Raw genomic sequence first — 17,059 nt, 5'->3', positions numbered from 1 at the left:
AATCAACTACCATATAAAATAAAAATTAAATTAAAGATACAAAATTTATTGTAACCTGTTACAGCAGCAATAGGAAACTATTAAATAATACAGTCACCCAGCTAGTATGTGACAGAACTGGAATATTGCAAATAGGTCTGGTGGACTCCACAATCAATGCTCTTTCTATCACCTTGGAGATGTGGTGCTTTTAAAGAAACGGTGGATGGGACTTCCCTGGTGGTGCAGTGGGTAAGACTCCACCTGCTGATGCAGGGGAACACGGGTTTGGTCCCTGATCTGGAAGATCCCACATTCCATGGGGCAATTAAGCCTGGTGCTGCAACTACTGAGCCCACGTGCCCTAGAGCCCATGCTCTGCAACAAAGCCACCACAATGAGAAGCACGTGCACTGCAACTAGAGAGTAGGTCCCACTTGCCACAACTGGAGAAAGCCCTCATGCAGCAACAAAGACCCAGTGCAGCCAAAAATAAATAAATAAATATTAAAGAAAAGAAACAGTGGATGCAAAAGTGAAAAGTAAAAAGCTACAAGAAGGAAGAAGAGCTTAGAGCCAATTCTGTGTTCTACAATATTACCTCTTCTACATGACCTGTTGTTTTTCATTTCAATAGTTATAAAGTTATTTGGATTTAAAATAATCTTTTTTTATTAAAATAATCTTTTCAAGTAATTGCTAATACTTCTGGTTAGATCTAAAGGTCATTAGTACTTTAGAATGAATTAATCTCAGTTATTATGTGGTGCTAATAACTGCAATGAAGAAATTGAAATTTTGATTGGGTTGAGGGTGAAGCAAATAATGCTGAAGTAATGGCAGCACTTCAGTTTACAGACAGGCCTGGGGGCTGGGAGAAGGGCTTTGACAATGAAAAGCTGGGGGCCATTCGAGGGCAAGAGATACAATATGCCAAAGACTACTTTAAATTTTTCAGAGAACTGCCTGCATTGAAGTTTTCAGATTTAAATTGCATGAGATCCTATTTATACTAGCAATTTCATTTAAACCTTGTCCTCAAGAACCTTGCCTTTCACACCTTACTCATCACTCATTTCCACAACTAGTGGTCACATCCATGAAAAGGAAGCATTAAGCAATTCACAAATTTGACTAGGGCTCACTGGCTCTAGTCAAATTTGTGAAAGCAGTAGGCCAACCTCTCTCATCTCTATTTGAATTTTAGCAGGGCCTTTAAAGCCTCCCCCAACAGGTTTCTGGCTTCTTTGTTTTGCTTTGGTCTTGTCTGGAAGGTTTTGAAACCTCACTGTCTCTCTCAGAGGTCAGTCAAGGCTCCAAAAGGAAAGAGGGCTGGCCAGCCAAGCAGATACCTCAGTGATTTTATTCTTCTACTTTCATTTCTAATCTTATTTTCATACCCTGAATAATCCCAAGGATTTGAGAGGGAAATAAAACTTAGTTTTTCCTTACAAATAAGTTTAAAATCCTTCCTTAACTTAAATAAGTGTTAGGTATGGGAATATATTTTGGGTGGGATCCTCATACACACTGTTGCATAGGACTCCCCAGTTACTAGAAAAGCTTTTGTCTCCATTTAGCTCATTTAGGGTAGAAAATCTATAAAGAAAGTATTACAGGCTATGAAGGAAAGGAGGACAATTATATTCCTTTGTTTATTAATCTCACTAAAAGATACAGCAAGAGGAGTGAAGTCTGAAGGAAAACAGATTTCTTCCCTCTCATTCTTAGTGAATGTGTGGTACTGCCTCCAATCCTGACCCCCATGGTTGATTAAAAAAAAAAAAAGATACCTAAAACCACAAGGTAGGTTGGAACTTCCGGTAGAGGAGTTGGATGATATAACAAAATAGACACTGACCAAAAGAAATCTTTTTTTTTAGAATACTATAATTGTAAAGTTGAAGGCACATCCTTGGCAGAAATATGATCAATTACATGCTTATGGAAAAACGAACTACTGAATATCTTGACTACAGTAAATGATTATTGCACAACATTGTCCACTGACATTTTGGGTATTAAACAATCAATGTTCAACAATGGTTAATTAAACATTTCTTTAACTAAAAGCATAAGGTTGAGACGCCTGGTTTTGGCTATAAAAGGCATTTATTATCAATGCCATTATGGAAGCTCTTTTCACTGAAGAACAAGAATTCATGCTTTTGTACTTTATCTGGTTACCCATACCAGATAAACTTTCAGAAAGACTACAGAAAGTTAGTGTAAAAACAGCTAATAATTTGGCATGAATCTAAATTTTTTATATTTGGTAAAATAGTATTTTTATAGAAAAGAAACAAAAAAACCTAAAAGGAGTGAGTCCAGAAATGTTTTTATTCTTATTAAAACAACCAGTAACCAGATGTCTCACCCAAAGAAAATAACAAAATAGAGTAAAATAAATACTAAGGAAAATAATTTTAAAGCAAGATCCACAAGTAATGGAAAAAATTCTCTAAGAACATACATTTTTGATTTTTAAGCTGTGTATATAAAAGATATGGACACTTAAATTTTTGGAAACATTTTGACTACAACGCAATTTTAAGTATTCTTAACAAGGAATACATCCAATAGAAGAACAACTTTTAAAAAGTTAAAGCAAAGTATAAAATTATTTGTTCACAAGGCATCAAATATAATACTCTAAAATGTTGATACTAAACTAGGAAAAATAACACTTCTATTGTCACAACTGACAACCATACTTCTTTATACTATGACACTAAATAGTTATGTTTTAACCTTTGAAATTTAAAAGGCATCTTTGGATATTTAAGAGAAAAGACGCCCCTTAGTTGAGTCTGAATCAGCACTGGATATGAAAACATCCTTGTTATCATCAGACTGAGGGCATGGTTGCTGAATGAATACAGAAGAGTGATGAAGGAACAACAAAAATCAAACTTCAAATATTCTAATATCAAATTCAAATATAAATCCATTTCCTTCTATATGGTAACATGTGCATATGTGTATGATACGAGTAAACACAGATGCTTATACACACATTTATAAAGTTTGTTCTCATTAGTAAATAATTACCTAAAGCTAGTTACTAACTAAAAGCAGTGTTTTTGATCCCCTCCATATATCACCTCTCTTTGGTGACTACAGATGCTCTGTGAAGCTAATGGGAGCTCAGGATTGCAAGAGACTTGTGGAAGAGAATTCAAAGATACTGACAGATATTTAAAGCAGGATTCTTTTGAAACAAACAGCATGTTTTCTATTCCTGTACAAAAGGCTAAATTATAGTCTTGATTTTTCTCAGATTATATAGGCTTTCTTCTCATTGTCCCATGACGTGCATCTCTTGGCATGTGGGGCCAAATGGACAACTCTAACACACACATGGTAATAGTAGTAACTGGCTATGTTCAAGTGCTTCAGAGAGATAGGAATGAGAATGAGGGGAAAGGTGTCACTTTTTTCAAAAGTCTCTATTATACATTTTTTTGTATTAGCTATTTCTTCTAGAAGAAACAAGTTATGATATGATGGACCACTGGAATTAAAATAAGAAACAAGAATTAAAATTCAAATTGAAAGCATGGAAGATGGCACAGGCACTGGTCTAAAAAGAGCCTGGACATACAAATTCATTCATACTTCATTAAAATTGGTTTGCTTTTCTAGATTAAAAGCACCCTCATCACATTTTAGTTCTCTTTTAAGATAGCTGAGATAAAAATGAGATCTTTTCCAAATCTGAAAAGTCAATGTGGAATTGTGTTGTAAACTTTTTGAGTTTGTATGAAAGAACAAGAGAAAAAGGAAGTTGGGGAAGAAGAAACCCATCCCCTACTCCCACTTGATTTGACTCTGCTCTGTAAAAACAATTTTTAATATTTATTACTGACCTCAAGGGGATATAACAACTAATATTTACTGAGTATAAATCTTATGTGCTAGGCATTGAGTTAGCAGCTTTACATGTGACAATATGAATAGATATTAGGAACTTATGAGTTGTTTTCACTTACATATTCTGCATCTGAAATCCACCTTGCAGTTAACAAGTTAATTTAAATAGTCATACAAGTACCAGACCTCTGACCAATGTATTAACTCCCAGGTACTCACAGGGCAATTTCTAAATTTATATGCCAATGAGAAGCCCATAAATCTGCCAATCACACTAACTAGCAAGTGCAAATATTTTAAACTACATACAAATATAGATTTGTCTAAAAGGTATCACAACTTAGGGAAATTCTCATTTCTATATTACAATTTACTATAGTTTTTGGAAAAAGCAGCTTAGTGTAATGGCATTATTTTAGAATCATTTTGAGAGATTATCTAAAACAATAAGACAATTAAAATCTATTAAATTATAAATATATATGTAAAGTAATTAGCCTCCAACTAATAAAAATAAATGGAAAAAAAACCATTAAATTATCAGCTAATGTCTTATATTCTCTCCAAAAAGGACAGATTTAGTGAATCCAGGTTTTCATTCCAATCCCAAAGAAGGGCAATGCCAAAGAATGTTCAAACTACCGCACAACTGCACTCATTTCACATGCTAGCAAAGTAATGCTCAAAATTCTCCACACCAGGATTCAACAGTATGTGGACAGAGAACTTCCAGATGTTCAAGCTGGATTGAGAACAGGCAGAGGAACCAGAGATCAAACTGCCAACATCCATTGGATCAAAGAAAAAGCAAGAGAATTCCAGAAAGACATCTACTTTCGCTTCATTGACTACACTAAAGCCTTTGACTTTGTGATCACAACAAACTGGAAAATTCTTCAAGAGATGGGAGTACAGACCACCTACCTGCTTCCTGAGAAACCTGTATGCAGGTCAAGAAGCAACAGTTAGAACTAGACAAGGAACAGTAGACTGATTGTAAGTTGGGAAAGGAGTACATCAAGGCTATATACTGTCACCCTGCTTGTTTAACTTATATGCAGAGTATATCATGCGAAATGCCAGGATGGATGAAGCACAACCTGGAATCAACAACCTCAGATATGCAGATGACACCACACTTATGGCAGAAAGTGATGAGGAACTAAAGAGCCTCTAGATGAAAGTCAAAGAGGACAGTGAAAAAGCTGGCTTAAAACTCAACGTTCAAAAAACGAATATCATGGCATCTGATCCCATCACTTCAGGGCAAATAGATGGGGAATAAATGGAAACAGTGACAGACTTTATTTTCTTGGGTTCCAGTCACAGACTGTGACCATAGCCATGAAATTAAAAGACACTTGCTCCTTGGAAGAAAAGCTATGACCAACCTAGACAACATTTTAAAAAGCAGAGATATTACTTTGCCAACAAAAGTCCATATAGTCAAAGCTGTGGTTTTTCCAGTAGTCATGTATGGATATGAGAGATGGACATAAAGAAGGCTAAGTGCTGAAGAATTGATGCTTTTGAACTGGGGTGCTGGAGAAGACTCTTGAGAGTCCCTTGGACTGCAAGAAAATCAAACCAGTCAATCCTAAAGGAAATCAGTCCTGAATATTCATTGGAAGGACTGACACTGAAGCTGAAGCTCCAATACTTTGGCCATCTGATGTGAAGAAATGACTCACTGGAAAAGACTCTGATTCTGGGAAAGATTCATGGCAGGAAGAGAAGGGGACGACACAGGATGAGATGGTTGGGTGATATCACCGACTTAATAGACATGAGTTTGAGCAAGCTCTGGGAGATGGTGAAGGACAGTGAAACCTGGCATGCTGCAATCTATGGGGTGGCATAGAGTTAGATGTGACTGAGTGACTGAACAACGGCAAGAAGAACAAGGTATCTTTATGACCAGTATATGTTAAAGATGGTAGTGTCAATCTTTGAAAAAAAAAATCAATTGTAGAAGTGGCACAAAATCTTAAGTTCCTGAACTGAGGCTGACAGACAATACTAAGAACTTATAGCTGAACTCAGCAGGAGTGAACTGAAAGATTACACAGAGCTAGGGAGTCACTGAAGGAAGAATCTGATGCATTTTTTATAGCAGTGGAAAGATGGGAAGCAGGGAACTATATAGGCCCTTAAGGTCTTTGAGCTACAAGATAAAGAAACAAAGAAGGTACTGGAAAATTTGTCAGTTACTTTTGTCGATGAGAAACTATCTACACTTAGCTCACTTGAAAGAACATCACAAAAGTTAAACACACTAGGGCATCTAAGAAAGCAACCGCAAAGACCAAGATGCAGGGAGAATAAGAGGGGAAGAAAGCCTGTAATAAATAAGGCACGTCTATTTTTAAACAATTTCTACTGTTTTTCTTCAAAAACTAGACGTTTTATACAGTGCTTTGAAAGCCACTGCTCCCCAATCTGGCAGGCAGGGAGAAGGGCTCAACAATCTCAAGATTATGCACCTAAATTTTACAATGTTTAATTATCTTTACTTGAACTTTTAGTCAAATAAAAAATTATTTATGACTTCAGCAGCAATTCAGCATCTTCAGCTGTAGGACTTGTAAACCTCACTGCTCTACTTTATCTGTTGCTAGTGAAAACAAAAAATATTGGAATTTCATTTTCAATAAAGCTAGGTTCTGAGCTGATGCCCTGAAAAAGATATTTCTGCCATCAGACAAATGCAATTCGAATAGGTTCCCTAACATGAGAGCATGAGACCAACATAAAGCCTTGTAGTATTTTAAAAAGCTAAGGTGATCAGGAATACTGTGTCAGTGCAGGACATCATCTAGCAGCATTCTCTGTGGCCTGTTACAACGCACTGTCATCATCTTCCCTGCAGTCTCCGACCAGGAGTGAGTGCTTGTCAGGTTCACTGGTACCAATGCTGTTTAGTGATCGTTTATCAGACAGTAGTGAATTTATGGAGGCTCTGCTGTAATTAACAATTCGGTCCAGCAAACCCAGTTTAGGAGAATTTCTTGAGGTATCATCTATTCCAACATGAACACTTATTTCTGAAGGACTTTTCTGTCCCATTTGGTTTCGGGCATGTAGTTCATAATTCTCATAAGTTGGTTTCCTGTAACTGGAAAGATGCAAAAGTATACTAATTTGAAATAATCAAATGTGAACCAGGCGCTTGTTACTTTCAAAAATGAAAAGAGATTTGGATAGTGTGAAATGTATAAAGGTGGTCCCTGCTAGGAAATTAGCTCAGAAGGAGTTGTGTGAGGTCACATGATCAGAAATCCTACTTCTCAGAGCCAGTGCACTAGATTTTACACCCCTCAGTGCTTGTGGTTGCTCTGTATAGACTACACAAGGTGATAATTACATAAAGTTAATACTTATTATTAAAAACAGTTTGGTCTTATCATTAATCAATACAAGAAAAAAACCTAGCAAGACTGACTGTGGGTGATAAAAGGAATACAAAAGAGAAGCGTGAGCAAGCCATCATACTTACAGTTTAAGGAAGAGTGAAGAAAGTACTACTGAAACAGATGAAGCAGCCATTGCAGCAGATCCCATCCAGGGCTGCAAAACCAAACCAATGGGCATAAAAACTCCTAGGAAATAAGTTTGGATTAATTAGAGCAGATAGTACTAAAAACATTACCAATGTGTTCCTAATACATATATACAAATCATTTTCTTGCTCAATATTTAATCAGCAATTTATCCTCCTGTTGGTACAGATTTATGTCATTGCCAATTTTTCACTAACACAGTGTTGCTGTGAACATTCTTGTACATGTCTCCCTGTGTACGTTTAAGAAATTCCCTAGGGTACATACCTAGAGGTGAAACAGCTGGATTATAACATGGGCACACCTTCAACTTTAGGTAGATGCTTCTCAGTTGTTCTCCAAAGTGGCTATACCAGATCACAAATCCTCCAATAGTGTATTAGAGTTCATATTCTACAAACTTATCTACACTTGGTTTTGATAGACATTTTAAAATTTGTTCAAATGATAGGGATGAGATAGACTTACTGTACTTGTAGTTTTTTATGTGCTAATCTGTATTTTCTTACTTTTTCTATAGTAACCATATATTACTTGTATAATTTTTCAAAAATAACTTGCTCCATGAATTAATCTCCCTGGATTTTGATTGTTCTTTTACTTTGTCCTCTCTGTATCTGTGATTCCCTGTTGATAACCAGCTTTGTAATTGTTCTCATGTTCTTCATGTTCATCTTTGGCTCTCTAACCAGAGAGAACAAAAAGAAAGTGATAACTAAAAAAAAAAGTGATAACTATTTTTCTTTTTTAAAAAAATTATTTAATTTTTATTTATTTTTGGCTGTGCTGGGTCTTCATTGCTGTACGTGGGCTTTCTCTAGTTACAACAAGCAGGGGCTATTCTTCACTGCAGTGCGCGGGCTTCTCACTGTGGTGGTATCAGTAGTTGAGAAGCGCGGGCTCCAGTAGTTGCGGCTCATGGGCTTAGTTGCTCCACGGCATCTGGGATCTTCCCAGACCAAGGAAGATTGAACCCGTGTCCGCTGAATTGGCAGGAGGATTCTTAACCACTGGACCACCAGGGAAGTCTGGTAACTATTTTTCTCATGTTATTGTTAACACCTACCAAGCCCCTAAGTAACAGGGATGATCAGATACTTATTAAATAATTCTAACCTGCTTTTTTGGGGGTCATATTCTTTTGTTCAATCTCTCTCTCTCTCTCACACACACACACCCCTGGCTCCCCAACCTAAAAAAAATACTGTTGGTTATTAAAACATTAAGAAAATTCTCTGTATAATTACAACAGTGAAACAAGATAAAAACTGATACAGAGTAAAAAAGTTCAGAAAGACATGTACAAACGAAAATACCAACAGTAGGTATGTTTGGGTAGTGAGATTAAAGGTAAATGTATTCTCTTCAGCAAAAAAATAAATGACCAAGTAAATAAGTACATATGGAAAAAGAGATGAAGCAATGTGGCAAGATATATTAACTGTGAATTTAGGCGAAGGGTATACAGATTTTATTATACCCCTTATTTTTGTAGGTTTTAAAATTTCAAAATACAAAGTTGGAGGGGAAAAAAGGTAAAATAAAATAAACCTGTCTGAAAGATTATACATTCTAAGGCATAATGAAAATGCTGAAAATTTAAATTACTGATTTTCCCTGATAGCTCAGTTGGTAAAGAATCCGCCTGCAATGCAGGAGACCTGGGTTTGATTCCTGGGTTGGGAAGATCCCCTGGAGAAGGGAAAGGCTACCCACTCCAGTATTCTGGCCTGGAGAATTCCATGGACTGTATAGTCTATGGGGTCACAAACAGTTGGACATGATTGAGTGACTTTCACTTTCACCTTAATATTATCTCTCACAGCAGGCTACATACAAAACTGGGCTCAAAACTAGTAAGAAGAAGACTAAAACTTCCAATATGGTAGGCATCTAATGACTTCAGGAAAAAAGCAATACAAGTTAACCATCACATACCAGCAGCTATGGGAATTCCAATCAAATTATAAATCAGAGCAAAGACAAAATTTATCCGAATCCTCTTGACTGTCTTCCTTGATAAATCAATACTTGCCACTACATCCAGAAGATCATTCTGAGAACAGAAATATTTATGATATTAGCAATAGATTCTAACTTAACTAGTAACTTGGATTTGATACTATGTATGATGAAGATGATGTGTATCTTAGGGAAATATGTGAATTAACTCAAATCTCAGATACTGCTAAAAATTTGAGTCAGTCTTGGAAGAGGTTTTTCGGAATTTTTTTTCTCAGGGTTCTAAAAACACTTTCAGGGTTGTATGCTGGCACAGGGACTAAATCCCACTAAAATAACTTCAGCAATACTTGCTGAAGATAATCGTATTCTATGTATATTCCTAGATTTAATTCTTCATTTAGAAGCTTGTCATTCTCATTTGCTCCCCTGAATTGAGAAAGTCTGAAAGTAACTACTAAGACTTCTCATACTCCCATCTTGAATTCTCCCTTTCTCAAAGGCCAGGAGGATGGGAATTAGAAGGACAGAATCACTGTGTTCAACATTCAACATTATCTCTGACCATGCAGAGCAGTTACACTCCTCAAAGCTCAGGCCACCAGACTTACCCTTATCAAAACCACATCAGCTGCTTCAATGGCTACATCCGTGCCTGTGCCAATAGCAATTCCAACATTAGCCATCGCCAGAGCTGGGGAGTCATTGATTCCATCTCCTACCATTGCTACCCGTTTCCCCTCCTCTTGAAGTTGCTTCACCTTAGCAACCTTGTGGGAAGGTAGAACTTCAGCAAACACTTTAGTAATGCCAACCTACATGAGGAAAAACAAACTCCACTCATTTCAAGAAATATTACTGAGTACCTGAAATATAGGGCTTCCCTGGTGGTTCAGTGGTAAAGAATGTCTGCCAATGCAAGAGATTCAGGTTCAATCCCTGGTCTTGCCTGGGAAATTTCATGGACAGAGAAGCTTGGTGGGCTAGAGTCCATGGGGTCAAAAAGAGTCAGACATGACTGAGCAACTAAATAACAAAAGCAACAAAGCCTAAAATATAACTGTTATATTTTATATAAAATATTTATTATTTTATATAGTGATTTTATATACATAACAATGATGATTCATCATTTTATATGATGAGGTGCCTTCATTTTCCACCTACCAGATGTCCAAATTTTAAAATATTAGTAATATCTAGGGATAGTAAGACTACAGGGAAATGAACTCTCTTAGATACTGTTGGTGGGTGTATAAATGTGTACTGTCATTTTGGAGGGCATGTACCAGCATCTATCAAAATGTGCATGTCATTTGGTTAAGGAATTCCACTCCTAGCTATATTTTGGACATACCTGTACATGTATAAAAAGATGTATGTCCAAGGATGTATATTACTGCCTTAGTTGTAACAACAAAATTTTCAAAAGCACATAAATTACTGTTTTAGGGTTAGGAGAAGGGAAAGGCTACCCACTCCAGTATTCTGGCCTGGAGAATTACATGGACTGTATAGTCTATGGGGTCGCAAACAGGTTAAGCCAATTATGATACATTCACACCATGGAATTCAATGCAATGATGTAGAAAGAATGAAGTAACTTTATATGTTCAGACATGGACAAAGCTCCATGGACATGGACAAGGCATATATATTATTATCTGAAAGAAAGTAAACAATTTGTACAAAAATGATCCAATTTATGTTGAAAATACCAGAACTATATATCTGTATATGAACAATAAGTATACGAGAAAGTGTAAGGGGAGAGGGCTGGACAGGGAGCTTGGGAAAAGGGTGACAAACTTACTTTATATCCTTCTGTATCATTTTATACAAGACAGTATTTATATATTACTTGCATTAGTCAATAGAAGAGGGGAGAAGGCATTTCAAAGTAGAAAAGACTAACATGAGAAAAGTTTTAGAGGGAAGGCAAATGTGGGGGATCAGTAGCAGGAAAATGCTATGGAAGAGACGTTTCGTTCTATCAGTGGTATCCAGAGAGGGCCATGAGTGGAGCTACTGCTGTACTTTAGGCATGAGAGGTTGAGAGCCTAGCTTAGGCTGGCAGCACTGGTAGAGACTACGAGCAGCATTTCAAAGGAAGCATCAACAGAAACTGTGTACAATGTCACTAAGCATCTCATGAACTAAGCAAATAGCTTTTTACTTATAACAGTTCCAGAAAATAGTGCAAACTCCTTCCTGCACAGGCAGTATGCCAATTCTTTTTTTAAGGAATCAGGTATGGCTACTCAGGGATAATTAAAATAATAGGTAGTAAGAATTCTTTAGCACCTGAAGGCAAGAAAGAAAATGTACACGAAGAGTTAGAAGTTAACACATACTCCCAACCCCAACTACTAAGTAAATCCATTACCTGAGAAGCAATAGATCTAGCTGTTTTACTGTTGTCTCCAGTCATCAGAACTACTTCTAAGCCCATAGATTTCAGAATATGGACAGCCAGTTCTGCTTCAGGCTTCACTGTATCAGCAATAGCTATCAAACCACACAGCTCATCTAATACAGGAGCATCAGAAAATAGAATTTGGAATATGGTGAAAGTAAAATAATATTCTGACTTAAAATTTCAGAAAGAAATGATTTTTGTTAAACAAAGTTGTTCAGGGCTTAGCTTAACTCAAAATACCCCCAAGACCACACAACCCCACAGTAAGCCTCTATTCTTGGTTGTGAAAATACCACAAACCCCACAGTAACCCCACAGTAATCCCACAGTAAGCCTCTATTCTTGGTTGTGAAAATTTCAGTGACGTAGGGGTTACTAATGAAGGTAATAATAGGAAAATGAAAATAAACTTTACTGGATACTAAAAGACTTACTTTCTTCCTTTAGAGAAGTATTGACAAGAGCTCCAAACACTTCAGCTAATTTAAAGGCAAATGAAACTGAAACCCAATACTTTCTTCCTTTCAAAGGTGAAGGGGTGGATGAAAACAAAACTGGCATTTTATACTGGGGAGAAAAACCACTGCAAGTAGCTATTTTATTTCAAAAATGAAAGTAAATGGTATTTTCTGCTTTTCCCTGGACCTAAAAAGGCCATAGTAAGATACTGCCTTCATACTTAGCAAAGATTATAAATGTTAACTAATTAATCTCACAGCTACAAACTTACTCTAAGAAATAATTTAATAAAAGCCAGGCAAACACAAGAGCATTTTAAATTAATCAGTAACAATTATGTATTGCTGACATTTTTATTTTGCATTCAAGATGCTTTTGAAAAACCCTCATAGTTCAGATGTCTCTCAAAAATACACAGAAAACAACTGAGATCACAACACTGAGTCACAGTGTACTTAAGGAAAACCTTACCATCAACTGCTACCAGTACAGCAGTCCGACCTCTTCTCTCGTGTTCAGCCATGGAATCATTTACATTGTTATTAATGGCAAGACCATTTCTAATCATCCACTCCCGGTTGCCGATGAGAACTTTGTACTGCTGAGCATTAAGAGCATCTGAAAGAAAGTACAGAAAAATCTTTTAGTGGACTTGTTTAATATTTATAGCAACCCTTTAGGGACATTCTTCCTCTCTAACCTTGCAGTTAATACATTGTTTTTTTTGGTAGAACATAGCCTATGACAGTGATTTCCAAATATTCAAGGAACATACTCTGCTCTTCTATGCCTCTGGGCCTTTGCACATGTTGCTGCCTCCACCTGGAAGTCCTCATCTTTCCTCTCCAAATACCAAATTGCATCATATTCCTTAAAAGCTAGTTCAAGCATTACTTTCTTGGTGATGCTTTCCATTCAACATTTCCTTATGCTCTTCCATGGCAACTGAAGAAAGTTAAAAATATTTAGTGTACATCAGTACAACCATCAGTGGTTAGATAAGAACACAGAACTACAGTGATATCTTACTAACTTTAGGTGGGCCCTTAGTGCTTTCTGGCAATTCTACTGTATTCCCCTAGTCCATTCATTCTCCATTCCTTCTAGATGGATATTTTATACCTTTTCTTCTCCCATTCTCATACCAGATGATGATGTGCTTCCTACTTCAGAAAGAAAATAAAAGCAATCAGAAAAGAACTTCCATAAGCTCTCATTGCCACATATACCCAACTACCTAAACCTCTGTACATACTGATCTAGCTTCTTTTCTGTTACTATAAACAGCCCCTACTCCTATTTAAGGTCAACTTCTCCACTTGCATAAATAGATCCCTCTCCTTTCCCTATTTCAGAACATCTCTCCAACAATTCTCTCCTCTCTCTTCTGCATCATCGTATTTTCTACTTCTGCTGCACACAGTCCTATTTTTAAAAAAGAAAACAAAACAACAGATCTCATTTATCTCTCTAGCTACCACCCCATTTCTTTGCTTCTGTTCATAGCAAAACTCCTACAAAGTGTTGTCTCTATCAGCTTCCCATTCTCCTGTGAACCTGTTCCAATAGAACTTTTGTCTCTCTTATGCCAAAGAATTGTTCATATGGTACACCAGTGATCTTTAATAAATGTAAAGGGTAATTCTTAGTCCTCATCTTACTTGCACTATTAGCATTTAACACAGTTGACCATTCTCTCCTTGACATATTTTCTTCATTTGGTTTTTAGAGCACCACATTCTTATGAGTTACCTCCTACCACTTCTGTTTTCTTTACTGATCATTCCTCATCTCCCTGACCTCTTAATTTGTAGTGTTGCAGGGCTTAATCCTTAAACCTCTTCCCCACCAATCTACTCTCACTTCCTGATTTTTTGGGGGTGCGCACCTCATGGCTTACAGAATCTTAGTTCTCTGACCAGGGATTGAACCCAGGCCCATGGCAGTCAAAGTGCCTAGTCCTAATCACTGGCATGTGTGAATACTCAGTTGCTTCAGTCATGTCCGACTCTTTGAGACCCCATGAACTGTAGTCCGCCAGGCTCCTCTGTCCATGGGATTCTCCAGGCAACACTGGAGTCGGTTGCCATGCCCTCCTCTAGGAGATCTTCCTGACCCAGGGATCGAACCCACATCTCCTGCATTGCAGGCAGATTCTTTACTGCTGAGCCACTGTGGAAGCCCCCAACTACTGGACCACCAGGGAATTCCCAACTCTTTGAAGATTTTATGCAGTCTCATCACTTTAAAGACCATCTATATCAGCACTGTCTGACAGAACTTTCTGTGATGACAGAAATGTTCTGTATCTGCAGTGTCTAATACAGTAGCCACTAACAACATGAAGCTATCGAGCACTGAAATATGACTAGTATGGCTGAAGGACTGAGTTTTAAACTAAATTTTAATTAAATAGTCACATGTAACTAGTGGCTACCACACTGGACAGCCCAGATCTATAAGTGGATGACTCCCAAGTCTACAGACTTGTACAGCCACCTGCCTCCTTGATAGAACATTTACACAACATCTCCACTTGAATACCTAACAGGCACTCAAACTTAACATGTCAAAAACTGAACTCCTAATCACTTTTCCTCAACATTATCTCTCCTGCAATCTCCATCTTGTTTAAATGGTAACTCCATCCTTCTAAATTGGTTAGGCTGCAAACTTTGGCCTAATTCTTGACTCCTGCTTCTCTCATACCCCATTGCCAATATGTGAGATCTGTCAGTCATCTCTCCCTTCAAGATACATCCTGGGGAATTCCCTGGCAGTTCAGTGGTTAGGACTTCCATTGCAAGGGGGCACAGGTTTGATTCCTGGTGGAGGAACTAAGCTCCCACAAGCCACATGGTATGGTCAAAAAAAAAAAAAAAGATACATCCAGAACTTGACTACTTCTTACAACCTCTACTGCTATTACATTGGTCCAAGCCATCATCTTTTACCCAGATTATGGCAACAGCCCACTAACTTATCCCCTTGCTTCTGTCCTTGTCCCTACCCACAGAAACAGTGTATTTTTACCAGAGAAGCCCAAGCAATACTTTTATTAAATATTAATAATTTTTATCAAATTATTAAATTTATTAAACATTAAATTTTATTAATACCTTATTAAATATTAAAATATTAAGTCAGATTCTGTCACTCCTATGCTCAAAACTCTCCAATGCTTTTCCACCTCAGAGTAAAAACTAAAGTCCTTACAAAGTTCCCAATCATTTACTCTGTTCTAGCCACAGAGTTCCTCAAACTAGTCAAGCACACTCCTGACTTAAGGCTTCTGTACTTAACATTCCTCCTACCTGGAATGCTTTTGTCACAGATGTTCACGTAACTTTCTTCCTCCTTCACCTAAAGTTTTTGCTCAAGCAGCACCTTCTCAATGAGGCCTACCCTGATCAGCCTATATAAAATAGCATTCCCTAGCATTCCCAATACCACTTGCTCTTCTTCATTTTCTTCATAGCACTACCCATCAGACACTATCCATTTGCTTATTTATTTGCACACTGTCTAGCGTTCTTTCACCAGGAATGTAAACTCCATGAGATACGGTCTTTGTCTTTGCTGATTCTTTAGTATCTTGAACAATGCTTATAAAACCTGTCAGATGAACAAAATCACTATGTGTCAGTGTTCTTGATACTATGAATTCATAGACAAATAATAAAGAAATCACAACTTAGTAGAATCAGGCAGGTAAACAAAGAATTATCGTGCAGTGTGCCAGATTAAGTATAGTTATGACTAAAAAGGAAGAGCAAATATCTCTGCCTATGTATGTCAGTCAGTGGAGGCTTCATTAAAGAGAGATGTGAGCTGAGTCTTCAAAGATGAGAAAATAGTAAATAAAGTGATCTAACAGGCATGAAATGACACGATGTATGGAGAAACTCTAAGTAGTTCCATAAGAACGAAACACAGGGTACATGGGTGACAGTGGAAAAACACAAGACGGGTGGTGCAGGGAGGCAGGAGACATATCATGGGGAATAAATCTTGAACAAAACTCAGAGAGACTGGACTTTGTCCTGTCAGAGATGGAGAGCCTATAAAGCCAGGATCCTTAACAGATTTCCACAGAGGGGCTTAAGGATATATACAAATGTCCAAAACAGAAATTTTCTGAGTAGTGGGCATAGCTTTTATCTCATTCCTCCAAAGGTTTGTGACTCAAAAATAGGTTATAAACCACTGCAATAAAAGGTATTAGTCAGAAAGTGATATAATCAGGTTTGAATGTTAGCAAAATTACTCAAGTTCAAATGGCTGGGGAGGTGCAAGCACACTTAGGTATGTATATCTTGGTTTTGGTCAGATAGATAGACCAACAAGAAACTTGGGAAAGTGGCATTGGCTGCAGGTACGGATTTTAGAGTGGCAGTGGAAACCCTACAGGTGGCAGAATAAGCAATAAGTATGAACGAGATTATATAGAGAGAGTATGTAAAATCAGCAAAAGACAAAAGACCAAAACTCTGAGGACACCCAACATTTGAGAGGAGAAAAGAGCAATCAGGTGAGGATTAAAAAGAACAGCCAAACTGGTGAGAGGAGACTCCAGAGAAAGCAGGGTCATGGAATCAAGGGAGAAAAAAAATTTAGGAAAGAAGAAATGGTCAACATTGTCAAATGCCTCAGCGAAGTCATGCAGCAATGAAGACTGAAAACTGATCACTAGAGAGGGGACTAAACAAGGTCATTGGTGGACTTAAAATAGTTTCACTAGTATGGATGGGGCAGAAGCCAGACTGTGCAGTGAATTCAGCCAGCTTAGACTAGTTCTTCTAGAAGT

General features: G+C 37.3%; 1 protein-coding gene across 1 annotated transcript in view; it reads right to left on the bottom strand.

Annotated features, from left to right (window-relative positions):
* Window positions 1–2,498: 2,498 nt before the first annotated feature.
* ATP7A (ATPase copper transporting alpha) overlaps window positions 2,499–17,059 on the bottom strand; it is a 149,223-nt gene continuing 134,662 nt past the window's right edge. Inside the window, exons 18-23 of the mRNA XM_020881934.2 lie at window positions 12,724–12,870; window positions 11,761–11,903; window positions 9,986–10,189; window positions 9,351–9,468; window positions 7,349–7,451; window positions 2,499–6,967 (exon numbers count right to left, since the gene is read on the bottom strand). Of these exons, the coding sequence (XP_020737593.1) occupies window positions 6,691–6,967; window positions 7,349–7,451; window positions 9,351–9,468; window positions 9,986–10,189; window positions 11,761–11,903; window positions 12,724–12,870 (992 nt within the window). The 3' untranslated portion in view covers window positions 2,499–6,690. The remainder of the gene's footprint in view (window positions 6,968–7,348; window positions 7,452–9,350; window positions 9,469–9,985; window positions 10,190–11,760; window positions 11,904–12,723; window positions 12,871–17,059) is intronic.

The sequence above is a fragment of the Odocoileus virginianus genome, chromosome X, assembly GCF_023699985.2.
Source record: "Odocoileus virginianus isolate 20LAN1187 ecotype Illinois chromosome X, Ovbor_1.2, whole genome shotgun sequence".
NCBI classification, from domain to species: Eukaryota; Metazoa; Chordata; class Mammalia; order Artiodactyla; family Cervidae; genus Odocoileus; species Odocoileus virginianus.
This window is presented reverse-complemented; position numbering and strand designations above follow the sequence as displayed.